The sequence below is a fragment of the Pristiophorus japonicus genome, unplaced genomic scaffold (genome assembly GCF_044704955.1).
Source record: "Pristiophorus japonicus isolate sPriJap1 unplaced genomic scaffold, sPriJap1.hap1 HAP1_SCAFFOLD_416, whole genome shotgun sequence".
Classification (NCBI taxonomy): Eukaryota; Metazoa; Chordata; class Chondrichthyes; family Pristiophoridae; genus Pristiophorus; species Pristiophorus japonicus.
The window spans coordinates 365,746-393,722 of record NW_027254047.1 but is presented as its reverse complement, the minus strand read 5'-3'; the positions used below and the strand labels follow the sequence as shown (position 1 = coordinate 393,722).

Genomic DNA, 27,977 nt, shown 5'->3' with positions numbered 1-27,977 from the left:
ACCCCGCAGGCTGGCCTTTGGTGAAGGTAAACAAAATGGCTGAAAGTGAGCGGAGCTGAGCGGCACCGGGGGGGGGCCGAGGGAGAGTGTCCCGGGGGGGAGGGTGAGTGTACCAGGCGGGTGGGGTGGGGAGGGGAGGAGGGCAAAAGAGACACACGGGCGCACAGGAGGCACACCCCCAGAATGACTGGGGAGGGAGGAGACAGACCGGGTGTGAGAGTGGTGGGGGTTCCTGGGAAAGCTGACGGACTCCTGTAATTGTCCCCCACTCCTCTCCCCCTCCCATCCCCTTTCCTCCCCCTCCCCTCGGCTTCTCGTCACCGGGGCCCAGTGAGATCAGACAGTGTTTAACCCGGGGGCCCAGTGAGATCAGACAGTGTGTAACCCGGGGGCCCAGTGAGATCAGACAGTGTGTAACCCGGGGGCCCAGTGAGATCAGACAGTGTGTAACCCGGGGGCCCAGTGAGATCAGACAGTGTGTAACCCGGGGGCCCAGTGAGATCAGACAGTGTGTAACCCGGGGGCCCAGTGAGATCAGACAGTGTGTAACCCGGGGGCCCAGTGAGATCAGACAGTGTGTAACCCGGGGAGAATTCTGGTGATTTTCTCTAAGTCCAGATGGGCGGGACAGAGATCTGAGGAAAAGGATAAAATCAAACAGAAATACTGGACATATACTTTTCTGAAACTTTGGAAAAGCACTTTACATTACATTCCACTTCACAACATTAATCTTCTAATTTTCTGCCCTGTGATAATTAGATCCCGGTGAATGGCGGAGTGATTGAGAAAGTTCCACAGCTGGAAGGAAACAGGGATTGTGGACTGAGGAACAACAGCAGGTGAACCAGCACAGGATTGTGAGAGCACCAACCAGTGAGCCCCTTCCGATTGAAAGCGCTTCAATAGATCGAGTGGGGAGAAAGGTAAGAGAAAGTGCCATTTACTCAGATACACACCGGTCCTGTAGACAGTACACACAGGTTACAAGGTAAGACAGGAAATGAGACCGGGGAAGCTAACCACCGAGTACAATTATCCAGCATGAGGCCGTGCAATGGGATGTGCAGTGAGATCAGTTTCTGTCTCTAAACACAGTCACAGTGAATCTTGTGTGTGTTTTAGAGTAAAGGGCTTTGATCTAAGAGGTGACTCCAGTTTGAGGCAGAGCCCAGCAGATGGACCGGTCTCTGTACATTAGGTGCGGCTGAACTCTCACCGACACCATCAGATCTCAATGTTCAAATATTTCCCATCTGGTGAGAAAGCCAATGGAAAGATTGAACCGGAAGCACATCGTCAATTCACTGATCACGGTGCACAGACCCAACTGAAAGACCAGCACGGCTTATCGCCCATAGAATCAATTATTCATTCATGAACATTTAGAATGATAAGAAAATATATTGATAATGACTTTATATTGATAATTACTAATATTGAAGCATTGATCACTAGAGATACATAGTATTCTAATATACTGAAACACAGATATGGGGAGTTGCAATTTATTGATTGGCATCGTACTTGACCCCGAGATGAACTTCCGAACCCATATTCCCTCAATCACCAAGTACGCTTACTTCCACCTCCATAACATCGCCGGTCTCTGCCCCTTCCTCAGTTCATCTGCTCAAACCCTCATCCATGCCTCTGATCGGCCTCATACCTCACACTCTCCGTAAACTTAAGCTTAAACTTTGGGGGCATAGTTTTAAGGTGGTTGGTGGAAGGCTTAGAGGGGATTTGAGTGGGGGTGGGCTCCTTTATGTAGAGGGTTTTGGGGATCTGGAACTCACTGCCTGGAAGAGTGGTGAATACAGAAACCCTCACCACTTTTAAGAGATGGTTGGATGGGCACTTAAAGTGCCGTAACCTGCAGGGTTACAGACCGAGAGCTGGTAATTGGGATTAGACTAGATCACTTCTTGTTGGCTGGCGCAGATATAATGGTAAGTGCTGCAGGGAATCGAATATGGCCAGGGTGATCTGGACTAGTTTCGATCACCTGGATGGGTGGGAGAGAAATTTTCCCACATTTTCTTTCCCTAAATTGGCCTTGGTTTTTACCTGTTTTTTTGCCTCTCCCAGGACATCACATGGTTCATAGAAACATAGAAAATAGGTGCAGGAGCAGGCCATTCAGCCCTTCTAGCCTGCACCGCCATTCAATGAGTTCATGGCTGAACATTCTGGTTGGGGTGGAGTGTAGAATGTTTCGGTGCAAGGGGTGTCGCAGTTCTATGAGGCGGGCTGGTTGGGCTGGGTGCTATTTACCTTTCCACCATTGTTCATTCTTCATAGGTTTATCTGTAACCTTCAGGGCTGTTGACCGAGGGCCGTGCGGCTCTTTGTCGGCCGGCGCGGACACGATGGTCTGAAATGGCCTCCTTCTGTGCTGTAAATTTCTATGTTTCTTCAACACTTCTGCCCGTATCCTTACTCAAGAACACAAGAAGTAGCAGCAGGAGTTGGCCATACGGCCCCTCCCATCTACTCCGCCATTCAGTAAGATCTCTATTCGATAGAGAATTTTAAAGATTCACAACTCTGAGTGAAGAAATAGCTCCTCCACATAGTCTTAAATGACCGATCTCTTATCCTAATACATAGGAACCCTAACTCTAGACGATCAAGCCCTTGTCAATTCCTCTCAGAATTTTATATGTTTCAATGATATCACCTTCTGTTCTTCTGAACTCCAGAGAATATAGGCCTATTCTACTCAATCTGTCCTCAGCCCTCTCATCCCAACTTGTACCAATTTCCGTTCACCCATCACCCCTGTGCTCGCTGAACTACATTGGCTCCTGGTCCATCAGTGCCTCACTTTCAAAATTCTCATCCTTGTTTTGAAATCCATCCAGGACCTTGCCCCTCCCTATTGCTGTAACCTCCTCCAGCGTGACAATCCTCAGATCTTTGCATTCCTCCAATTCTGGCCTCTTGAGCAGCCCCAATTTTCAGCAATATTGGTGGCCGTACCTTCAGCTGCCGAGGCCATAAGCTCTGGAATTCCTCCCTAAACCTCTCCACCTTTAAAATGCTCCTTAATACCTAGCCTTTTGGACCAGCTTTCAGTCACCTGTGCTAATATTTCCTTACGTGACTGGGTGTCAAATTTTGTTTGCTAACAGTCCTGTGAAGTGCCTTGGAACATTTTACTGCATTTAAGGCACGATATAAATGCAATTTGTTGCTGATAACTGAAGATATTTTGAATTGTAATATAACGAAATTACATGCATGGGGAATTGCAATAGATTGATAACTGCAGAGGAAGAGGATTTTTATGTATTGCTAATAGCGTGCATTCTTTTAATGTGAGGTGGCCCTTGCATATTAGCTACAACACGGGCTTGGCAAAGCAAGGTCTTAGTCCAATGGCAAGGGATCGAAGATGACTGGAGACCAGGCTCTGCTGCATGTTTCCTCTGGCACTGACTCTCACTGGGATACAGTTTCCTCTGGCACTGACTCTCACTAGGATACAGTTTCCTCTGGCACAGTCTCTCACTGGGGTACAGTTTCCTCTGGCACTGACTCTCACTGGAGTACAGTTTCCTGTGTCACCGATTCTCTCTGGAATACAGTTTCCTGTAGCACTGATTCTCACTGGAATACAGTTTCCTCTGGCACTGACTCTCACTGGGATACAGTTTCCTGTGTCACTGACTCTCACTGGGATACAGTTTCCTGTAGCACTGACTCTCACTGGGGTACAGTTTCCTCTGGCACTGACACTCACTGGGGTACAATTTCCTCTGACACTGACTCTCACTGGGGTACAGTTTCCTCTGGCACTGACTCTCACTGGGGTACAGTTTCCTCTGGCATGGACTCTCACTGGGGTACAGTTTCCTCTGGCACTGGCTCTCACTGGGGTACAGTTTCCCCTGGAACGGACTCTCACTGGGGTGCAGTTTCCTCTGGCCCTGACTCTCACTGGGGTACAGTTTCCTCTGGCACTGACTCTCTCTGGGGTACAGTTTCCTCTGACACAGATTTACTGTGTACCTAATTTGTGCTGTCCCTTCCCTGAGAGTGCATGATGGGACAGTTTAGAGGGAGCTTTAACCTGAAACTGATCAGGAGCTGCGGGTGGAAAGTTTTCAGTGCAGTGGCAGATCGTACTGCTGCTGAATTTTAATTGATAAGCTGCCAGCAGTGCGGTCGGGACGGACACCGAAGTGTGCCCTGCGGCAGGGTAGGGGAATTTTACTCTGTATCTAACCCATACGCCCCCTAGTCTGTGGGAATTTAGTGTGAATTTGAAAGCAACTGCTAGGGTAGATAGAGAGAAATTTATTCTGCTGCTTGGGGTGTCTAGGACGAGGGGACATAAACTTAAAATCCGAGCCAGGCCATTCAGGAGAGATGTTAGGATACACTTCTTCACTCAATGGATGGTTGAAGTGTGGAACTTCCCACAATAAGCAATCGATGCTCGCCCATTGAATAATTCTGGGCCGGTTATGATGTCTGCCCAATGACCCGTTGCTTGTTCCCTTGGATTGGATCTTTATTTATTCCCTTTGGTTTGTTTTCAGCTTCACTGCTGGACCCACCACTCAAAGTACTTTGTCTGATCTGCCCCTGGGAATGAGCAGACTCCTCCCTCCTCTCCCACACTGCACCGTCTCTCCTCCTCTTTCCCCCTTGGTTGTGTTCCACACTCTGGGCCTTGGGCCTTCCCCGGGGATTCTCAGTATGAACAGGGGGATGTGTGTTGAGACAGGCTGTCCCAGCTCTCCACCTTTGAAGGGACATGGAGAGGACCCACTGGGCTGAATGGCCCTGCTTTATGATAACACTGCAGTGCCTAGCAACCAACCTCCCTGAGCCCTGCTCATTATGGACTGGCAGTGTCTGATGGGACAGTGAAGAGGGAGAAAGACTTGGATTTATTTGGCGCCTTTCACGACCAAAGGACCCCTCAAAGCACTTTACAGCCAATGAAGTACTTTTGGATTGTAGTCACTGTTGTAGTAAGGGAGAGTTACCCTGTATCTAACCCGTGCTGTACCTGCCCTGGGATTGTTTGCTGGGACAGTGTAGAGGGAGCTTTACTCTGTATCTAACCCATGTTGTACATGTCCCGGGACTGTTTGATGGGATAGTATAGAGAGAGTTTTACTCTGAATCTAACCCTGTGCTGTACCTGCCCTGGGAGTTTTTGACGGGATAATGTAAAGGGAGCTTTGCGCTGTATCTAACCCATGTTGTACCTGATCTGGCAGAGTTTGACGGGACAGTTTAGAGGAAGCTTTTCTCTCTATCTAACCCATACTGTAACTGCCTTGGGAGTATTTGATGGGACAGTGTGGTGGGAGCTTTTCTCTGAATCTAACTCATACTGTACCTGCCCTGGGAGTGTTTGATGGGATAGTGTAGATGGAGATTTACTGTGTGCCAAACCTGTGCTAACCTAGCAAGTTGTGAAGAGGACATAACCCCTTATCCCCTTATCGTTTAAGAAACTGTCTATTTCTGTCTTAAATTTATTCAATGTCACAGCTTCTACAGCTTTCTGAGGCAGCGAATTCCATAGATTTCGAACCCTGTGAGAGAAGAAATTTCTCCTCATCTCTGTTTTAAATGGGCGGCCCCTTATTCTAAGACCATGCCCTCTAGTTTTAGTCTCCCCCATCAGTGGAAACATCCTCTCTGTATCCACCTTGTCGAGCCCCCTCATAAATTTAGATGTTTCGATAAGATCGCCTCTCATTCTTCTGAACTCCAGTGAGTAGAGGTCCAACCTACTCAACCTTTCCTCATAAGTCAACCCTCTCATCCCCAGAATCAACCGAGTGAACCTTCTCTGAACTGCCTCCAAAGCAACTATATCCTTTCGCAAATATGGAAACCAAAACTGCACGCAGTATTCCAGGTGTGGCCTCACCAACACTATGTATAGCTGCAGCAAGACTTCCCTGCTTTTATACTCCAACCCCTTTGCAATAAAGGCCAAGATACCATTAGCCTTCCTGATCACTTGCTGTATCTGTATACTATCCTTTTGTGTTTCATGCACAAGTACCCCCAGGTCCCGCTGTACTGTGGCACTTTGCAATCTTTCTCCATTTAAATAATAACTTGCTCTTTGATTTTTTTTCTGCCAAAGTGCATGACCTCACACTTTCCAACATTATACTCCAACTGCCAAATTTTTGCCCACTCACTGAGCCTGTCTATGTCCTTCTGTAGATTTGTTGTGTCCTGCTCACACATTGCTTTTCCTCCCATCTTTGTATTGTCAGGAAACTTGGTTACGTTACATTCAGTCCCTTCTTCCAAGTCGTTAATATAGATTGTAAATAGTTGGGGACCCAGCACTGATCTCTGCGGCACCCTACTAGTTACTGGTTGCCAACCAGAGAATGAACCATTTATCCCGACTCTCTGTTCTCTATTAGTTAGCCAATCCTCTATCCATGCTAAATATATTACCCCCAACTCTGTGAACTTTTATCTTGTGCAGCAACCTTTTATGTGGCACCTTGTCAAATGCATTCTGGAAGTCCAAATACACCATATCCACTGGTTCCACTTTATCCACCCTGTTCGTTACATCCTCAAAGAACTCCAGTAAGTTTGTCAAACATGACTTCCCCTTCATAAATCCATGCTGACTCTCCTGACCGAATTTTGCTTATCCAAATGTCCTGCTACTGCTTCTTTAATAATGGACTCTGGCAACATTTTCCCAACCACAGATGTTAGACTAACTGGTCTATAGTTTCCTGTTTTTTGTCTGCCTCCTTTTTTAAATAGGGACGTTACATTTGCAGTTTTCCAATCTGCTGGGACCTCTCCAGAATCCAGGGAATTTTGGTAAATTACAACCAATGCATCTACAATCCCTGCCGCTACTTCTCTTAAGACCCTAGGATGCAAGCCATCAGGTTCAGGGGATATATCTGCCTTTAGTCCCATTATCTTACTGAGTACCACCTCCTTAGTGATTGTGATTGTGTTAAGTTCCTCCCCCCCCCCCCCCCCATAGCCCCTTGTCTATCCACTGTTGGAATATTGTTAGTGTCCTCTAACGTAAAGACTGATACAAAATATTTGTTCAGAGTTTCTGCCATCTCCATGTTCCCCATTACTAATTCCCTGGTCTCGTTATCCAAGGGACCAACATTTTCTTCAGCCACTCTTTTCCTTTTTATATACCTATAGAAACTCTTGCTATCTGTTTTTATATTTTGTGCTAGTTTACTTTCATAGTCTATCTTCCCTTCATCATTTTTTTTAGTCATTCTTTGCTGACTTTTAAAAGCTTCCAAGTCTTCTGTCCTCCCACTAGTTTTGGTCACTTTGTATGCCCTTGTTTTTAGTTAGATACCGTCCTTTATTTCTTTAGTTAGCCATCGATGGCTATCTTTTCTCTTGCACCCTTTCCTCATCACTGGAATATATTTTTCTTGAGAGTTGTGAAATATATCCTTCAATGTACACCACAGTTCATCTTACACTTTAATCTATTTTCCCAGTCCACTTTATCCAACTCTGCCCTCATACCTTCATAGTCTCCTTTATTTAAGCTTAGTACGCTGGTTTGAGATCCAACTTGCTCACCCTCCATCTGAATTTGAAATTCAATCATGTTATGATCACTCATTCCGAGGTGATCCTTTACTAGGAGACTGTTTATTAATCCTGTCTCATTACACAGGATCAGATCTAAGATAGCCTGCCTCCTGGTTGGTTCTGTTAAATACTGCTCGAGGAACCCGTCCCTTATGCACTCCATGAACAACTCCTCAAGGCTGCCCTGACCAATTTGATTTGTCCAATCAATATGGAAGTTAATATCACCTATGATTATTGCTGTTCTCTTTTTACAAGCCCCCACTATTTCCTGGTTTATACTCCGGCCAACAGAGCTTCTATTGTTCGGGGGCCTATAGACTATGCACACCAGTGACTTTTTCCCCTTATTATTCCTTATCTCCACCCAAACTGTCTCCACACCCTTATCATTTGAGCCAATATCATCTCTCACTTTTGCAGTGATTCCATCCTTTATCAATAGAGCTACCCCACCTCCTTTTCCTTTCTGTCTGTCCTTCCGGATTGTCAAGTACCCCTGAATATTTAATTCCCAGTCCTGGTCACCTTGCAACCACATCTCTAATGGCTGTCAGATCATATCCATTTGTCTCAATTTGTGCCGTCAACTTATCTATTTTGTTACAAATGCTACGTGCATTTAGACACAGTGCCTTTAAGTTTGTTTTTTTTTACCTTTTTTTCCTGCTTGTATCCTCTCTCCTTCAAATTCACTTTCTTTATTTTTGCTTTCTAATTCCAGCTTTACTCCTCTCCCTATTGAATCTTTTTCAGGTTCCATCCCCCTGCCAAGCTAGTTTAAACCCTCCCCAACAGCACTAGCAAACCCACCCGCAAGGATATTGGTCCTTGCTCTGTTGAGGTGCAACCCGTCTGGCTTGTACAGGTCCCGCCTCCCCCAGAAGCAGTCCCAATGCCTCAGGAAGCTAAAGCCCTCCCGCCTGCACCATCTCTCCAGCCATCTGTACTCACTAGCTCGTGGCACCGGGAGTAATCCAGAGATTACTACCTTTTGAGGTCCTGCTTTTTAATTTCTCTCCTCACTCCCTAAACTCTGCCTGCAGGACCTGATCCCTCTTCCTACCCATGCCATTGGTACCGATGTGAACCATAACCTCTGGCTGTTCAACTCTCCCCCCAGAGTGTAGAGAGAGCTTTACTCTCCACATAACCCGTGCTGTACCTGTCTTGTGAGTGATTGATGGGACACTTCAGAGGGAGCTTTGCTCTGTATCTAACCCATGCTCTACCTGCCCTGTGAGCTTTGATGGGTTGGTGTAGGGGAAGCTTTCCTCTATATCTAACCCATACTCTACCTGCCCTCGTTGTGTCTGATAGGACAGTGTAGAGGGAGGCTTACTCTGTATCTAATCCAAGCTGTACCTGTCCTGGGAGTGTTTGATGGGACAGTGTAGAGGGAGGTTTACTCTATCTAATCTATGCTGAAACTGCCCTGCAAATGTTTGATGGGACAGTGTAGAGGGAGGTTTACTCTATCTAATCTATGCTGAAACTGCCCTGCAAGTGTTTGATGGGACAGTGTAGACGGAGCTTTATTCTGTTTCTGACCCGTGCTGTACCTGCTATAGCAGTGTTTGAGGGGACAGTTAGAGGGAGCTTTAATCGGTACCTAACCCATGCTGTACCTGCCCTGAGAGTATTTGATGGGACAATGTAGAGGGAGCTTTACTTTGTATCTAACCCGTGTTGTACCTGCTCTGCGAGTGTTTGATGGATAATGTTGATGGAGATTTACTCTGTATCTAACCTGTGCTTACTTAACAAGTTGTGAGGAGGACGCAAAGAATCTACAAAGGGATATAGAGAGGCTAAGTGAGTGGGCAAAATCTTGGTAGATGGAGTATAATGTGGGAAAATGTGTGGTTATCCACTTTGGTCGGAGAAATAAAACAGCAAATGATTATTTAAATGGGGAGAGATTACAAAATGCAATAGTACAGAGGGATCTGGGGGTGCTTGTACATTAAACACAAAAAGTTAGTGTGCAGTTAAAGCAATTAATTAGGAACACAAATGGAATGTTGTCCTTTATTGCAAGGGGGATGGAGTATAAAAGTAAGAAAGTCCTTCTGCAACTGTACAGGGCATTGGTGAGACTACACCTGGAGTACTGCATACAGTTTGGTCTTCTTATTTAAGGAGGGGTATACTTGCACTGGAAGCAGTTCAGAGAAAGTTCCCGAGGTTGATGACTAAGATGAAGGGGTTGTCATAAGAAGAAAGGTAAAGCAGGTGGGGCCTGTACTCTTTGGAGTTTAGAAGACTTAGAGGTGATCTTATTGAAACGTATAAGATTCTGAGGGGGCTTGACAGGGTTGATACAGAGAGGATGTTTCCCCTCGTGGAGGAATCTAGAACTAGGGGGCATAGTTTCAGAATAAGCGGTAGCTCATTTAAAACTGAAATGGAGGAATTTCTTATGTGAGGGACGAGAATCTTTTGGAATTCTCTACCTCAGAGAGCTGTGGAGGCTGGGTCATTGAATGTATTTAAGGTGGGGATAGACAGATTTTTGAATGATAAGGGAGTCCAGGGTTATGGGGAGTGGGTGGGGAAGTGGAGTTGAGGCCAGGATCAGATCAACCATGATCTTATTGAATGGCGGAGCAGGCTCGAGGGGCCAAATGGCTAACTCCTGCATCTATTTCTTATGTTCTATACCTACCCTTGGAGTGTTTGATGGGACAATGAAAAGGGAGCTTTCCTCTATATTTAATCCAGGCTGTACCTGCCCTGGGAGTGTTTGATGGAACAGTGTAGAAGGAGATTTACTCTGTATCTAACCAGTACTGTACCTGTCCTGGGAGTGTCTGATGGGACAGTATAGAGGGAGGTTTACGCTATCTAATCCGTGTTGTACCTGCCCTGGTGGGATAGTGTACACAGGGCTTTACTCTGTATCTGACCCATGCTGTACCTGCTCTGGGAGTGTTTGGGGCAGTGTAGAGGTAGGTTTACTCTGTATCTAACCTGTGCTGTACCTGTCCTGGGAGTGTTTGATGGGACAGTGTAGAAGGAGCCTTGCTCTTATCTAGCATATGCTATGCCTGCCCTGGCATTGTTTGATCGGGGAGTGTAGAGAGAGCTTCACCCTCTGCCTAACCCATGCTATACCTGCCCTTGGAGTGTCTGTTGGCCGGTGTAGAGGAAACTTTACTCTGTATCTAACCTGTACTGTACCTCCCCTGGGAGTGTTTGATGGGACAGTATAGAGGAAACTTTACTCTATATCTAACCTGTACTGTACCTCCCCTGGGAGTGTTTGATGGGACAGTATAGAGGGAGCTTTACTTTGTATCTAACCCGTGCTGTGTGGGCACTTGGAGTATTTGATGGGACAGTGAAGTGGGACCATTACTATGTATTAAGACCCAAGGTTGCAAGCCATCAGGTCCAGGGAACTTTTCCATCTTTCGTCCCATTATTTTACTGAGCCCTTTTTTTGTGATAGTGATTGCTTTAAGTTCCTCCCTCGCTTTCCCCCCTTGATTATCTATTATTGGGATGTTTTTAGTATCTTCTACCGTGAAGCCTGACACAAATTATTTGTTCAAAGTCTCTGCCATTTCCCTGTTCTCCATTATTAATTCCCCAGTCTCATTCTCCAAGGGACCAACGTTTACTTTAGTTACCCTATCCTTTTTACATACCTGTAGAAGCTCATACTATCTTTTTTATATTGTTTGCTAGTTTACTCTCATAATCTATCTTCCCTCTCTATTATTTCTTTAGTCATCATTTGCTGTTTTTAAAATATTTGCCAATGCTCCGGCCTCCCACTGATCTTGGCCACTTTGTATGACATTGTTTTCAAATTGATACCATCCTTTACTTCCTTCGTTAGCCACGGGTGATTCTCCCTTCGCTTAAAGTCTTTCCTTCTCACTGAAATATATTTTTGTTGAGTTATGAAATATCTCCTTTATTGTTTGTCACTGCTTCTCAACTGTCTTACACTTCAATCTATTTTCCCAGTTGACTTAAGCCAACTTTTTTTTTTAATACGTTCATGGGATGTGGGCGTCGCTGGCAAGGCCAGCATTTATTGCCCATCCCTAATTGCCCTTGAGAAGATGGTGGTAAGCCACCTTCATGAACTGCTGCAGTCCGTGTGGTGATGGTAGTGCCACAGTGCTGTTAGGGAGGGAGTTCCAGGAATTTGACCTCGCGACGATGAAGGAATGGCGATATGCTTTCAAGTCAGGATGGTGTATGACTTGGTGGGGAATGTGGAGGTGGTGGTGTTCCCATGCGCTTGCTGCCCTTGTCCTTCTCGATGTTGGAGGTCGCGGGTTTGGGAGGTGATGCTGAAGAAGCCTTGGCGAGTTGCTGCAGTGCATCTTGTAGATGGTACACACTGCAGCCACGGTACGCCGGTGGTGGAGGGAGTGGGTGTTTAAGGTGGTGGATGGGGTGCCAATCAAGTGGGCTGCTTTGTCCTGGATGGTGTCAAGCTTCTTGAGTGTTGTTGGAGCTGCACTCATCCAGGCAAGTGGAGAGTATCCCATCACACTCCTGGCTTGTGCCTTGTAGATGATGGAAAGGCTTTGGGGAGTCAGGAGATGACACACTCACCGCAGAATACCCAGCCTCTGACCTGCTCGTGTTGCCACAGTATTTATTTGGCAGGTCCAGTTAACTTTCTGGTCAATGGTGACCCCAGGATGTTGATGGTAGGGGATTCGGCGATGGTAATGCCATTGAATGTTAAGGGGCGGTGGTTAGACTCTCACTTGTTGGATATAGTCATTGTCAGGCACTCGAGTGGCGCGAATGTTACTTGCCACTTATCAGCCCAAGTCTGAATGTTGTCCAGGTCTTGCTGCAAGCGGGCATGGACTGCTCCATTATCTGAGGAGTTGCAAATGGAACTGAATACTGTGCAGTTATCAGCGAACATCCCCAGTTCTGCTTTCATACCTTTTATAGTCGCCTTTATTTAGAATCAGGGCACTGGTTTGAGGTCTGACTTTCTCACCCTCCAACTGAATTTGAAATTCAACCATGTTATGTTCACTTTTTCTGAGAGGATCTTTTACTATGAGATAATTTATTAATCTTGTCTCATTGCACAGTACCAGATCTAAGATAGCCTGCTCCCTGATTGGTTTCTTCAACTTACTCTTCAAGGAAACCATCCCGGATACACTCTTATAAACTCTTCCTCAAGTCGACCTTGGCCAACTTGATTTGTCTAATCAACATGAAGATTAAAGTCGCTCATGATTATTGCCGTACCTTTCTTACAAGCCTCCATTATTTCTTGATTTATACTCCGTCCAACAGTGTAGCTACTGTTAGGGGGCCTATGGACTACGCCCACCAGTGACTTCTTCCCCTTATTATTTCTTATCTCCACTCAAACTGATTCTACATCTTGATCTTCTGAGCCAATATCATTTCTCACTACTGCACTGATCTCATCCTTTATTGACAGAACTACCTCACCTTTTCCTTTCAGTCTATCCTTCTGAATTGTTAAATACCCCTGAATATTCAGTTCCCAGCCTTGGTCACCTTGCAACCACGTTTCTGTAATGGCTGTCAGATCATACCCACTTGTATCTATTTGTCTTGTCAACTCATCTATCTTGTTACAAATGTTGCGTGCATTCAGATAAAGAGCTTTTAATTTTGTCTTTTTACCATTTTCCCCTGCTTTGACCCTACTTTCTGTTACACTCTTATTTTATACATTCTGTCCCTTCCTGTCACAGTCTGGTTATCATTTCCCCCACCGCTACCCTGCTCTATTGCCTTCTCCTTGCTCTTTGACTTTTCAAATTTCTGCTAGCCTGAACCCTCTTTCCCCCCCACCCCCCCAGTACTGGTGCCAGTGCCCCATGAACCGAAACCCATTTCTCCCACACCAGTCTTTGAGCCACGTGTCCATCTCTCTGACCTTATTTACCCTATGCAAATTTGCTTGTGGCTCGGGTAGTAATCCAGAGATTATTGCCTTTGTGGTTCTGCTTTTTAATTTAGCCCCTAGCTGCTCAAAATCCCTCAGCAGAACCTCTTTCTTTGTTCTGTCTATGTCATTGGTCCCTACGTGGACCAGGACAACTGGATCTCCCCCCTCCCACTCTCCAGCCCGGAGGAGATGTCCTTAACCTTGGCACCGGGCAGGCAACACAACCTTCGGGACTCCCGCTCTCGGCTGCAGAGAACAGTATCTATCCCCCTAACTATACTCTTTCCTACCACTATTTTTACTCCCCCCATTGAATGGCCTCCTGTACCACGGCGCTTTGGTCAGTTTGCTCATCCTCCCTGCAGTCCCAGCCCTCGTCCAAACAGGGAACAAGAATCTCGTACCTGTTGGACAATTGCAAGGGCTGAGGCTCCTCCATCACTACCTCCTGGGTCCCCACAGCTGCCTCGCTCATAGTCACACCCTCCTGTCCCTGACCACGGACCAAATTTGAATGAATTAATCTAAGGGGTGTGACAGCCTCCTGGAACACAGTGTCCAGGTAACTCTCCCCCTCCCTGATGTGTCGCAGTGTCTGCAGCTCGGACTCCAGCTCATCAACGCGGAACCGAAGTTCCTCGAGCAGCCAACACTTACTGCAGATGTGGTCGCCGTGGACCTCAATGGGGTCAACCAGCTCCCACATGTAGCAGCAGTAACACATCGCCTGCCCTGCCATCTTGAATGGGTTTAATTAAGTTTTCACGTTTTGAAAGTTTAGATTTTTAATCCCAGCTCTTAATTTAAACCAATGCCCAAAAAAGAGAGAAAAACTGACCAACCAATCACTTCCCTGCTTTCCTGTGACATCACACTTTGAATCTTTTTACTTCTTACCCTCCCAGGTCACTTGGTGCTGTTTCGACTGTCTGCTCGGCTGACTCACGCCCTTTGTAGGCTTACCGCTGCTCCCACTCTCGGGCCCTTTCCGAAGTCCCGCTGCTCGGCTGACTCACGCCCTTTGCAGGCTTACCGCTGCTCCCACTCTCGGGCCCTTTCCGAAGTCCTGCTGCTTGGCTGACTCACGCCCTTTGTAGGCTTACCGCTGCTTCCACTCTCGAGCCCTTTCCGAAGTCCCGCTGCTCGGCTGACTCACGCCCTTTGTAGGCTTACCGCTGCTCCCACTCTCGGGCCCTTTCCGAAGGGATGGGCGCAAGTAGGTTTTTCCCCTCGTGTTGGTTCTCTCACCACCTGCTGCAGGCCCAGTCTGGCAGCGATGTCCTTCAGGACTCAGTCAGTAGTGGTGCTGCCGAGCCAGTCTTGATGGACATTGAAGTCCCCCACCCAGAGTACATTCTGTGCACCTTGCTCCTCTCAGTGCTTCTTCCAAGTGGTGTTCAACATGGAGGAGTACTGATTCATCAGCTGAGGGAGGATGGTGGGTGGTAATCAGCAGGAGGTTTCCTTGCCCATGCTTGACCTCGAGCCACGAGACTTCATGGGGTCCGGAGTCAATGTTGAGGAGTCCCAGGGCCACACCCTCCCGACTGTATACTACTGTGCTGCCACCCCTGGTGGATCTGTCCTGACGGTGGGACAGGACATACCCAGGGATGGTGATGGAGGAGTCTGGGACATTGGCTGAAAGGTATGATTCTGTGAGTATGACGATGTCAGGCTGTTGCTTGACTAGTCTGGGACATCTCTCCCAATTTTGGCACAAGTCCCCAGATGTTGGTGGGAAAGACTGGGCTGGGTGTGCCGTTGTCGTGTCCGTAACCGGGGCGGAGGTCGATGCCGGGTGGTCAGTCCGGTTTTATTCTTATTATTGATTTTCGTAGCGGTGGATCAATTGATGAATCAGTATGGTCTTGAATGGCGGAGCAGGGTCGAGGAGACAAATGGCCTACTCCTGCTTCTAATTCTTATGTGTTTATACCTTAGCCCAGATCATTTCTCTATATTAAGAGCAATGGTCCCAACACTGACCCTGGGGACACCACTGTTTACATCCCTCCAGTCTGAAGAACATCCATTAACCACTACTCTCTGTTTTCTGCCCTTTACCCAACTTCCTCTCCACGTGGCCCCTCTCCCTTTAATACCGTGAGCCTTAATTTGATCAACAAGCCTCCTGTCCGGCACCTTATCAAACACCTTTTGACAATCCATCTACACAACATCCCCTGCATTTCCTTTCTCACTGCACTGTGTTATTTCCTGCAATAATCCCTGCTGTCTGTCCTGAATCAACCCATTTCACTACCAAATGTTGCAATGTTTACTTCTGTAGCCAGAATCCCCCGTGCAGGGGTAAAGTGCTCTATCAATGACAACAGGAGCCCAGACGTGGGACCGGGCTGTGCCCTGAGCAGGTGCAGTGCCAGTGGTGGAGGTGGTCTGAGGCGGAAGAGACGTTCCGCGAGTCGGTAGGAGCTTGTGGACTCAGCGGAGGAATTGGACCCCTGAGTGGGCTGGGCAGCTTCATAAACACCTGGTGTAGGCCTCAGGCCCCGAATACGAGCCCGCAGGCCCCATGTTTGACCCGCGGTGATGGACCCGACCGCTCGGGGTAACTAGCCGAATTCTTGGACAGGATCAGGGCGCCTGCGTGGCCATCTTGCTACAGGAGCAGAGGGTGGGCGGGGCTTTAGAGTCCCAGTGACCAGGGGAGAAAATCATTCCTCATTTATTCTCAGTCTGCACACTAGGAATGTAGAACTGAACTCAACCAGAGACGAGGGAGTGAGAAAACAGCAGATGGAAGAAAGAAATGATGGAGATGGTACGATGACTTTGGATTTCAGCAGCAGGAGGAGGGAGAGTGTGTGGGACGGGAATTTACAGCTTTGGGGGAACAAGAGAGGAAAGAATGTTCCGTAGAAACTAGGATTGTCTGTCCTCAATTTCTATCCTGCACTTCCAGTGCTGACTTTTGTAAACTCCTTCTCTAGGATATTAGAAAAGGAGGATTTGCAGACGGGAAACTCCAACCAATCATATCGAGATCTGACAGAGTCACTCGATTCACCTGTATATCATCGGCCTTTGAATGTGGAAGGAGAAACATTTGTCTGTTCTGTCTGTGGGAAAAGATTTTCAACATTAGTGTGACTGGTAAAGCACCGAGACACAGACACCCGAGTGAGAGTGTTCCAGTGCACTGACTGTGGAAAGAGCTTTAACCAGTTACACAGCCTGAAAAAACATCGCACTATTCACAGCGGGGAGAAACCGTACACGTGCTCTGTGTGTGGTTGAGGCTTCAACTGATCATCCAACCTGGAGAGACACAAGGACACCCACACCATGGAGAAACCGTGGAAATGTGGGGATTGTGGGAAGGATTCAATTGTCCCTCTGAGCTGGAAACTCATCGCTGCAGTCACAACGGAGAGAGGCTGTTCACCTGCCTCGTGTGTGGGAAAGGATTCACTTATTCATCCAGCCTGCTGGTAAATGAGCGAATTCACATTGGGGAGAGGCCGTCCACCTGCCCAGTGTGTGAGAAGGGCTTCACTCAGTCATCCAACCTGCGGACACACCAACTCACTCACACTGGGGAGAGGCCATTCATCTATTCCGAGTGTAGGAAGGGATTCACTTGTTTATCCAACCTGCTGAGACACCAACGCATTCACACTGGGGAGAGGCCGTTCATCTGCTCTGAATGTGGGAAGGGTTTCACTCGATCAACCCATCTGCTGACACACCAGCGAATTCACACTGGGGAGAGGCCGTTCACCTGCTCCGTGTGTGGGAAGGGATTCACTCAATTATCCATCCTGCTGATACACCAACGCATTCACACTGGGGAGAGGGCATTCACCTGCTCTGAGTGTGGGAAGGGGTTCACTCAGTCATCCAACCTGCTGAGACACCAGCGACTTCACAAATGACTGCGGGGGTTGGACTCTGCTGTTATTGTTGCCGTTAATCACATCCAAGTCTGAACCATGTTCACTCGGACAGTTGGGGTTTGTTGCCGTTGGTGTAATTAATCCCTATAACTGGGCTGGAGTTTAATTTTCTGGATATCATAGAATGGTTACAGCACAGAAGGAGGCCTTTCGGACCGTCGAGCCCGTGCCGGCTCTCTGCAAGAGCACTTCAGCTAGTCCCACTCCCTGCCCTTTCCCCGTAGCCCTGCACATGCTTTATTTCCGGTACTTATCCAATTCACTTTTTGAAAGCCACGATTGAATCTGCCTCCACCAGCCTTTCAGGCTGTGCATTTCAGATCCTAACCACTCACTGCGTAAAAAAAAAATATTTTCTCATGTCGCCTTTGGTTCTTTTGCCGATCACCTTGAATCTGTGTCCTCTGGTTCTCCACCCTTCCGCCAATGGGAATATTTTCTCTCTACTCTGTCCAGACCCCTCATGATTTTATCAAATCTCCTCTCAACCTTCTCTGTTCTAAGAACAACCACCCCAGCTTCACCAGTCTATCCATGTAACTGAAGTCCCTCATCCCTGGAATCATTCTTGTAAATCTTTTCTGCATCCTCTGTCAAATAACTGTCAAATAAATCAGCTGTGTTTCCTACATACAGTGAGTCGATTCCTTGATTTTTCCATGGGGGAGACTAATTGATGCCCTGTTACCGATTGTTTCAGTTTTGAACCTTTTTTCCGTTGTTAAAGGAAGACTTGTATTTATAAAATGTTTTTCATGGCCTCTGTTTTAGTGATGTTGATTGAGGGATAAATGTTAGCCAGGACACCAGAGATCTCTCTTCTTCGAAATAACGTCATGGAATCTTTTACGCCCACTTGAGAGGTCAGATGGTTCTGATTCTTTTTTTATTCGTTCACAGGATGTGGGCATCGCTGGTAAGGCCAGCATTTATTGCCCATCCATAATTGCCCTTGAGAAGATGATGGAGAGCCACCTACTTGAACTGCTGCAGTCCATCTGGTGATGGTACTCCCATAGTACTGTTGGGGAGGAAGTTCCAGGATTTTGACCCAGCGATAATGAAAGAACGGCGATATGCTTCCAGATCAGGATGGTGTGTGACTTGGAGGGGAACGTGGAGGTGGTGGTGTTCCCATGCGCCTGCTGCCCTTGTCCTTCTTGGTGGTACAGGTCGTGGGTTTGGGAGGTGCTGCCGAAGAAGCCTTGGCGAGTTGCTGCAGTGCATCTTGTACCTGGTAAACACTGCAGCCACGGTACGTCAATGATGGAGGGAGTGAATGTTTAAGGTGGTGGATGGGGTGCCAATCAAGCAGGCTGCTTTGTCCTGGATGGTGTCGAGCTTCTTGAGTGTTGTCACAGTTGCACCCATCCAGGCAAGTGGAGAATATTCCATCACACTCCTGACTTGTGCCTTGTAGATGGTGGAAAGGCTTTGGCAAGTCAGGAGGTGAGACACTCGCCGTAGAATACCCAGCCTCTGATCTGCTCTTGTTGCCACAGTATTTATGTGGCTGGTCCAGTTAAGTTTCTGGTCAATGGTAACCCCGAGGATGTTGATGGTAGGAGATTCGGCGATGGTAATGCCATTGAATGTTATGGGACAGTGGTTAGACTCTCGCTTGTTGGAGATAGTCATTGCCTGGCACTTTTGTTCGTGAATGTTACTTGCCACTTATCAGCCCAAGCCTGAATGTTGCCCAGGTCTTGCTGTATACAGGCATGAACTGCTCCATTATTTAAGTTGTGAATGGAACTGAACACTGTGCAGTCATCAGCAAACATCCCCACTTCTGACCTTATGAAGAAAGGAAGGTCATTGATGAAGCAACTGAAGATGGTTGGGCCTAGGACACTGCCCTGAGGAGCTCTTGCAGCGATATCCTGGGGCTGTGATGATTGGCCTCCAACCACCACAACCACCTTCCTTTGTGCTAGGTATGATTCCAGCCAGTGGAGAGTTTTCCCCCTGATTCCCATTGACTTCAGTTTTACTAGGGATCCTAGATGCCACACTCGGTCAAATGCTGCCTTGATGTCGAGGGTAGTCACTCTCACCTCACCTCTGGAATTCAGCTCTTTTGTCCATGTTTTGACCAAGGCTGTGATGAGGTCTGGAGCTAAGTGGTCCTGGTGGAACCCAAACTGGGTATCAGTGAGCAGGTTATTGGTGAGTAAGTGCAGCTTGATAGCACTGTTGACAACACCTTCCATCACTTTGCTGATGATTGAGAGTAGACTGATGGGGCGGTAATTGGCCGGATTGGATTTATCCTGCTTTTTGTGGACAGGACATACCTGGGCAGATTTCCACATCGTCTGATAGATGCCAGTGTTGTAGCTGTACTGGAACAGCTTGGCTAGAGGCGCGGCTAGTTCTGGAGCACAAGTCTTCAGCACAACAGCCAGTATGTTGTCAGAGCCCATAGCCGTTGCTGTATCCAATGCATTCAGCCGTTGCTTGACATCACGTGGAGTGAATCGAATTGGCTGAAGACTGGCTTCCTTAGGAGGCGGCTGATATTGATCATCCTCTTGGCATTTCTGGCTGAAGATGGTTGTAAACACTTCAGCCTTTTCATCTCACAAGATCAAGATGTAGAATCAGTTTGTGTGGAGATAAGAAATCACTGGTGGGAGCAGTCTATAGGCCCTCTAACAGTAGCTACACTACAGAACAGCATATAAATCAAATTATTTTAATTTTGATTGGACAAATCAAATTGGCAAAGGTAGCCTTAAGGAAGAGTTCATAGAGTGTATTCGGGATGTTTTCTTAGAACAATAGGATGTGGAACCAACCAGGGAGCAGACTATTTTAGATCTGGTAATATGTAATGTGACTGGATTAATTAATGATCTCATAGTAAAGGATCCGCTTGGGAAGAGTGATCATAACATGGTATAATTTCAAATTCGGTTTGAGACTGAGAAACTTGGATCTCGTACTAGCGCCCTGAACTTAAATAAAGGCAATTACAAAGGAAGGGTAAGATGGTAGCTAAGCAGTGGCAGACATTTAAGGAGATATTTTATAACTCTCAGCAAAGATATATTCCAGTGAGAAAGAAAGACTGAAGAAGGGTGAACCAGCCATGGCTAACTAAGAAGTAAAGGATGGTGTCAAATTGAAAACAAAAGCATACAATGTTGCAAAGATTAGCGGAAGGCCAAAAGATTAGGAACAACTAAAAAAAGAAAAAAGGGAAAGGAGATAGATTGAGAGTATACTTGCAAGAAATATAAAAAGAGACAGTTAGAGATTCTACAGGTATATAAAAAGGAAGAGAGCAGCTAAGTTGGTCCCTTAGAGGATGAGACTGGGGAATTAATAATGGGAAACCGGGAAATGGCAGAGAATTTGAATAAATATTTTGTATCGGTCTTCACTGTAGAAGACACTAAAAGCATCCCAATCATGGATAATCAAGGGGCTATCGGGAGGGTGACAAGATGGGCAAGTCCCCTGGACCGAATGGCCTGCATCCTATGGTATTAAAAGAAGTGGCTATAGAGATAGTGGCTGCATTTGCAAAAATCCCTGGATCCTGGAGAGGTCCCAGTGGATTGGAAAACAGCAAATGTAATTCCCCTATTTAAGAAAGGAGGGAGACAGAAAGTAGGAAACCATTAGCCTAACATCAGTCACTGGGAAAATGCTAGAGTCCATTACATAGAAACATAGAAAATAGGTGCAGGAGTAGACCATTCGGCCCTTTGAACCTGCACCACCATTCAATAAAATCATGGCTGATCATTCCCTCTACCCCTTTCCTGCTTTCTCTCCATATCCCTTGATCCCTTTAGCCGCAAGGACCATATCTAACTCCCTCTTGAATATATCCAATGAACTGGCATCAACAACTCTCTGCGGTAGGGAATTCCACAGGTTAACAACTCTGAGTGAAGAAGTTTCTCCTCATCTCAGTCCTAAATGGCCTACCCCTTATCCTAAGACTATGTCCCCTGGTTCTGGACTTCCCCATCATCGGGAACATTCTTCCTGCATCTAACCTGTCCAGTCCCGTCAGAATCTTATATGTTTCTATGAGATCCCCTCTCATCCTTCTAAACTCCAGTGTATAAAGGCCCAGTTGATCCAGTCTCTCCTCATATGTCAGTCCAGCCATCCCGGGAATCAGTCTGGTGAATCTTCGCTGCACTCCCTCAATAGCAAGAACGTCGTTCCTCAGATTAGGAGACCAAAACTGAACACACTGTTCCAGGTGAGGCCTCACCAAGGCCCTGTACAACTGCAATCAGACCTCCCTGCTCCTATACTCAAATCCCCTAGCGATGACGGCCAACCTTCGCCGCCTGCTGTACCTGCATGCCAACTTTCAATGACTGATGAACCATGACACCAAGATCTCGCTGCACCTCCCCTTTTCCTAATCTGCCGCCATTCAGATAATCTGCCTTTGTGTTTTTACCCACAAAGTGGATAACCTCACATTTATCCACATTATACAGCATCTGCCATGCCTATAAAAGGCCGCGAGAGGCGTCAGTAGGTGCGTCGGAGAGTCGTGAGTCCGGGGTCGGCGAGAGGCCTACAAAAGGCGTGTCGGTGCAGCTACAGGGAGAGGGGAAAAAAGAAAGAAATAGAAAGGTGACGTCACAGCCAAGGGGGTAAGTGGCTGGTGATTGGTCAGTAGTTTTCCTTGTTCTTTTTTCTCTTCTATATCAGTGAGTAACTTTTAGCACTGTTGTTGCCAATTTAAGTGTATCTAAGGGTTAAGTCATGGCAGGAGAGCTCGGACACGTGTTATGCTCCTCCTGTACTATATGGGAAATCAGGGACGCCTCCGGTGTCCCTGACGACTACGTGTGCGGAAAGTGTATTCGCCTCCAACTCCTGATGGACCGCGTTGCAGAATTGGAGCTGAAGGTGGATTCACTCTGGAGCATCCACGATGCTGTGAATAGCACGTGCAGCGAGTTGCTCTTACCGCAGGTAAAAGGTCCACAGCCAGATAGAGAATGGAAGACCAAGGAAGGTAGTGCAGGGATCTCCTGCGGTCATCCCCCTGCAAAACAGATACACCGCTTTGAGTACTATTGAGGGGGATGACTCCTCGGGGGGGGGGGAACAGCAGCAGCCAAGTTCATGGCACCATGGCTGGCTCTGCTGCACAGGAGGGCAGGAAAAAGAGTGGGAGAGCGATAGTGATAGGGGATTCAATTGTAAGGGGAATAGATAGGCAATTCTGCGGCCGCAACCGAGACTGCAGGATGGTATGTTGCCTTCCTGGGTCAAGGATGTCTCTGAGCGGGTGCAGGACATTCTGAAAAGGGAGGGTGAGCAGCCAGTTGTCGTGGTGCATATAGGTACCAATAACAAACGTAAAAAACGGGATGAGGTCCTATGAGGCGAATTTAGGGAGCTAGGAGCTAAATTAAAATGTAGGACCTCAAAAGTAATCTCAGGATTGCTACCAGTGCCACGTGCTAGTCAGAGTAGGAATTGCAGGATAACTCCGATGGCTTGAGGAGTGGTGCAGAAGGGAGGGATTCAAATTCCTGGGACATTGGAAGCGGTTCTGGGGGAGGTGGGACCAGTACAAACTGGATGGTCTGCACCTGGGCAGGACCAGAACCAATATCCATGGGGGAGTGTTTGCTAGTGCTGTTGGGGAGGAGTTAAACTAATATGGCAGGGGGGTGGGAACCTATGCAGGGAGACAGAGGGAAATAAAAAGGAGGCAGAAGCAAAATATAGAAAGGAGAATAGTAAAAGTGGAGGGCAGAGAAACCCAAGGCAAAAAACAAAAAGGGCCACATTACAGCAAAATTCTAAGGGGGCAAAGTGTATTTAAAAAAAAAACAAGCCTGAAGGCTCTGTGCCTCAATGCGAGGAGTATTCGGAATAAGGTGGATGAATTAACTGCTCAGATAGCAGTTAACGGATACGATGTGATTGGCATCACGGAGACATGGCTCCAGGGTGACCAAGGTTGGGAACTCAACATCCAAGGGTATTCAGCATTTAGGAAGGATAGACAGAAAGGAAAAGGAGGCGGGGTGGCGTTGCTGGTTAAAGATGAAATCAATGCAATTGTAAGGAAGGACATTAGCTTGGATGATGTGGAATCGGTATGGGTGGAGCTGCGGAATACCAAAGTGCTGAAAACACTAGTGGGTGTTGTGTATAGACCACCAAATAGTAGTAGTGAGGTTGGGGACAGCATCAAGCAAGAAATAAGGGATGTGTGCAATAAAGGTGCAGCAGTAATCATGGGCGACTTTAATCTACACTTTGATTGGGCTAACCTAACTGGTAGCAATGCGATGGAGGATGGTTTTCTAGACCAATATGTCGAGGAACCAATCAGGGAGCTGGCCATCATAGACTGGGTATTGTGTAATGAGAAGGGACTAATTAGCAATCTTATTGTGCGAGGCCCCTTGAGGAAAAGTGACCATAATATGGTAGAATTCCTTATTAAGATGGAGAGTGACAAAGTTAATTTGGAAACCAGGGTCCTGAACTTCAGGAAAGGTAACTTCGACGGTATGAGGTGTGAATTGGCTAGAATAGACTAGCAAACGATACTAAAAGGGTTGACGGTCGATAAGCAATGGCAAACATTTAAAGATCACATGGATGAACTTCAGCAAATGTACATCCCAGTCTGGAGCAAAAATAAAACTGGGAAGGTGGCTCAACCCTGGCTAACAAAAGAAATAAAGGATAGTGTTTAAAGCAAAGGAAGGGGCATATAAATTGGCTAGAAAAAGCAACAAATCTGAGGACTGGGAGAAATTTAGAATTCAGCAGAGGAGGACTAAGGGTTTAATTAAGAGGGGGAAAATAGAGTATGAGCTGAAGCTTGCAGGGAATATAAAAACTGACTGCAAAAGTTTCTATAAATATGTGAAGAGAAAAAGATTAGTAAAGACAAACGTAGGTCCTTTGCAGTTAGATGCAGGTGAAATTATAGTGGGGAACAAAGAAATGGCAGACCAATTGAACCAATCTTAGGTTCTGTTTTCACGAAGGAAGATACAAATAACCTTCCGAAGGTACTAGGGGACAGTGGGTCGAGTGAGAAGGAGGAACTGAAGGATATCCTTATTAGGTGGGAAATTGTGTTAGGAAAATTGATGGGATTGAAACATAGAAAAACATAGAAACATAGAAAATAGGTGCAGGAGTAGGCCATTCAGCCCTTCTAGCCTGCACTGCCATTCAATGAGTTCATGGCTGAACATGCAACTTCAGTACCCCCTTCCTGCTTTCTCGCCATACCCCTTGATCCCCCGAGTAGTAAGGACTTCATCTAACTCCCTTTTGAATATATTTAGTGAATTGGCCTCAACTACTTTCTGTGGTAGAGAATTCCACAGGTTCACCACTCTCTGGGTGAAGAAGTTTTTCCTCATCTCGGTCCTAAATGGCTTACCCCTTATCCTTAGACTGTGACCCCTGGTTCTGGACTTCCCCAACATTGGGAACATTCTTCCTGCATCTAACCTGTCTAAACCCGTCAGAATTTTAAACGTTTCTATGAGGTCCCCTCTCATTCTTCCTAACTCCAGTGAATACAAGCCCAGTTGATCCAGTCTTTCTTGATAGGTCAGTCCCACCATCCCGGGAATCAGTCTGGTGAATCTTCGCTGCCTCCCTCAATAGCAAGAATGTCCTTCCTCAAGTTAGGAGACCAAAACTGTACACAATACTCCAGGTGTGGCCTCACCAAGGCCCTGTACAACTGTAGCAACACCTCCCTGCCCCTGTACTCCAATCCCCTCTCTATGAAGGCCAACATGCCATTTGCTTTCACGTCACCGCGCAGTTTAAATCCAATCAGTGCCTGGACGGGCCAAGTGATATACAAGGTCGACGTCACACCTGACTTGGACACTTATTTACTAAGTTTAGAAGGTATTCGCCAGATTAACCTGGATCTCGTTCAGACACGACCTGAGAACCAGCGAATGGCTAAACTTTCCTCAGACTTTTGAAACCGGGGGAAACTGGAGCAGTATTGAAATCATACTCACTCCAGTGGCCACTTTCCCCTCGTCTCGTCCAAGGCTAGTCTGGCTCTTAATTCGCAAGTTTTCGGCAGTCGTCCGTTGAGATCACACTTCTGACACCAAATGTTGATTTCTAGATTCTTTTCCTTCAATCTGTTTCAGTGAATACACTGAGGCGAACACCAAAGGAGCTTGTAACAAAGCAGTCTTTATTTCTCTCACCGGTCGAGACTTATCAGACAGAAGGAATACTCTCTTGATAGAGCGTACACACTTCCTACGGACAAGTAATTTTCATTGTGAAGGCACACAGTTATACATTTTTTGGTACAAGATAACAAGATACAATTAGAGTGACATCCTAGTTCAGCCTATCCCTTTTGATCCCTCCTTTCCTTTGTCCACTCATGAGGCGACATCTATATGAGCTGTTTTTACTAAAGCTCAGGCATTGTTTCTAAATGTTACAATTTTACTGGCGTGACTAGTAACTGAGACCTTGCAATTCTGCTAATTGTGCTGATGTTGTAATATTTGCAATCTGACATTCTCTTAGTTATTTTTCCATGGCTTATACATTTTCATATATTCAGTTCACTTCACTGTCTTTATTTTCATATATCCAGTTCACATATCCACACCCGGGGAGCTGGCCAAGCACGCCGTGTCGGAAGGGACAAAGGCGGTGACCGAGTACACCAGCTCCAAGTAAAACTCCACGCTGTCCTGACACAACACCCCAAACACAACGGCTCTTTTAAGAGCCGCCCACAACCTCGCTGAAAGAGCTGCACAAGCATCACCCTTTAGACTCAATTTACTGTAATTATTTACTGTAATTATTTCCTAAACAAATGTGTTTGAGAACCTTTGCAGTTCCAGCTGTGGATTTACTTTTGAATTCTCATAAGCAGCTTCACTGACCGGTTCGATGTTGAGCCGCTGTTGAATTTCCCGCCATTCAAGCTGCAAACACAGTTCCTCTCGCTCTTTCCCATTTACAGTGCCTGCCGAAGAATTAAGAGCTTGTTTAGGGGATGAGACTCAGATTTCAGTCACCTCATTCTCTCGCAAGCCCTTTTCAAGTTTATTTTTCAATTCCTATTGTGGGTCAATCCGTTTATTAACCCGGGACTCCCCGCAGTGTAACAACCCAGAATGGGAGTTCGGACAGAGACCAGAACGGGAACAGTGTGAACACTCTGTCCCTCTTATCTTTTCACAGAAGGACCCCCAGTTCTGGTCTCACTCCCGGCTGTGCGGAGGATCGATCCATGATCTGTGATTCCCAACTTTTACACAGTTTGAGCTGGAATGTGTCCCTGTTACAGAGTCAGTGGGGATTGATTGCTGTCCGTTACAAACAGTTTGAAAGTGAACGTGAATTTAATCCTGATTGTAACAGCCTGGAATTTGCAAGGGAAATATGGAATAAAATAAAAGGAAGTAAAACCTGTTTGTAAACCTTTGGCTAATGGTGAATTTATTAACATAATCCGCACTTAAAAAAATTATTGGGGTTTTTGAAATTAAAAATGGTTCGAGGTCTGACTGTTGACAGGAATTTCCGCCCTCGTTTCATTGGTAGTCTCAACAGACTATGGGTAAGGCGAGAGATTAACATTCAGCGGCGATTTGAGTGAAGAATCATCATGTCTGGCCAAGGTAAAGGAGGCAAAGGACAGGGTAAAGGCGGGGCCAAACTGCACTGTAAAGTGCTCCGTGATAACATCCAGGGCATCACAAAACCAGCCATCCGCCGCCTGGCTTGCTGTGGCGGTGTCAAGCGGATCTCGGGCCTGATCTACGAGGAGACCCGCGGGGTGCTGAAGGTTTTCCTGGAGGATGTGGTCACCTACACTGAGCACGCCAAGCGCAAGACGGTCACTGCCATGGATGTGGAGTACGCTCTGAAACGGCAGGGCCGCGCTCTCTGTGGATTCGGTGGCTGAACAACTCGACCCTTTCCCCCCAACACAACATAAAGGCTCTTCTCAGAGCCGCCCACCGCCTCACAGAGAGAGCAGTAACTTGGGAACGGGGCGGGGGCGAGACAGTTGATTTACATTTTGTTCAGCATAGATATGTTTTTCGCCAAGATCTGTATTGTGGCGTTAGGTTTATTAAATCAGCATATGCACGATGGACGCAATGTCCTTTTAGTCTTCGAATCATAGACATTTACGGCATATTCCAGGTGAAGGTAATACTGAAACAACTAATGTAGTTACAGCAGTGACCGATAAGAAAGGTGTTGAATTAACCGGTGGGAGGACAGTGAGGGTCTCTTGCCCTCACAGAAGGATTCCCAAGTCCTGATCAGAAGTGACCCTCAGGCAATCTCGGATATAAACAGGTCAATGTCTGGAACATGTAGACATCTAGACCGACAAAGACAGCAGCGAGTTTGCTGTTCAGATTATTGAATATATATATATAGGAAAACACGTGAATGAACCTTCCTCACAAGACCGCCGTCAGTAACCATGTTTGCCTGAGAGCAGAATAGAAACATAAAGAACAGAGTATAAATCGGGAGGGGATGTAACTGATGACCTCATACAA

The 27,977-nt window shown here is 46.7% G+C and overlaps 2 protein-coding genes across 13 annotated transcripts in view; one reads left to right on the top strand and one right to left on the bottom strand.

Annotated features, from left to right (window-relative positions):
* LOC139250704 (zinc finger protein 432-like) overlaps positions 1–27,977 on the bottom strand; it is a 384,699-nt gene that overhangs the window by 24,786 nt on the left and 331,936 nt on the right. The gene's annotated exons all lie outside the window — the stretch shown is intronic.
* On the top strand, positions 36–26,876 carry LOC139250707 (zinc finger protein 239-like). 9 transcript variants are annotated; one of them, XM_070873089.1, is made up of 6 exons: positions 36–103; positions 763–926; positions 16,465–18,685; positions 21,903–22,061; positions 25,575–25,699; positions 26,039–26,159. In XM_070873089.1, exon 3 carries the CDS (start codon positions 16,837–16,839, stop codon positions 17,407–17,409), a length of 573 nt encoding a protein of 190 aa, XP_070729190.1. In that variant the 5' UTR covers positions 36–103; positions 763–926; positions 16,465–16,836; the 3' UTR covers positions 17,410–18,685; positions 21,903–22,061; positions 25,575–25,699; positions 26,039–26,159. The 9 variants fall into 9 exon arrangements, 8 of the variants coding, with proteins under 8 accessions (XP_070729190.1, XP_070729192.1, XP_070729189.1 ...); XM_070873091.1 differs by lacking the exons at positions 36–103; positions 26,039–26,159 and adding an exon at positions 26,638–26,876 and having other exon boundaries at positions 510–926; XM_070873088.1 differs by lacking the exon at positions 36–103 and having other exon boundaries at positions 510–926.

Bases quoted from the DNA above. Each gene is read 5' to 3' on its own strand.
- LOC139250707 (XM_070873093.1), top strand. From the start codon at position 16,837: ATGTGGGGATTGTGGGAAGGATTCAATTGTCCCTCTGAGCTGGAAACT.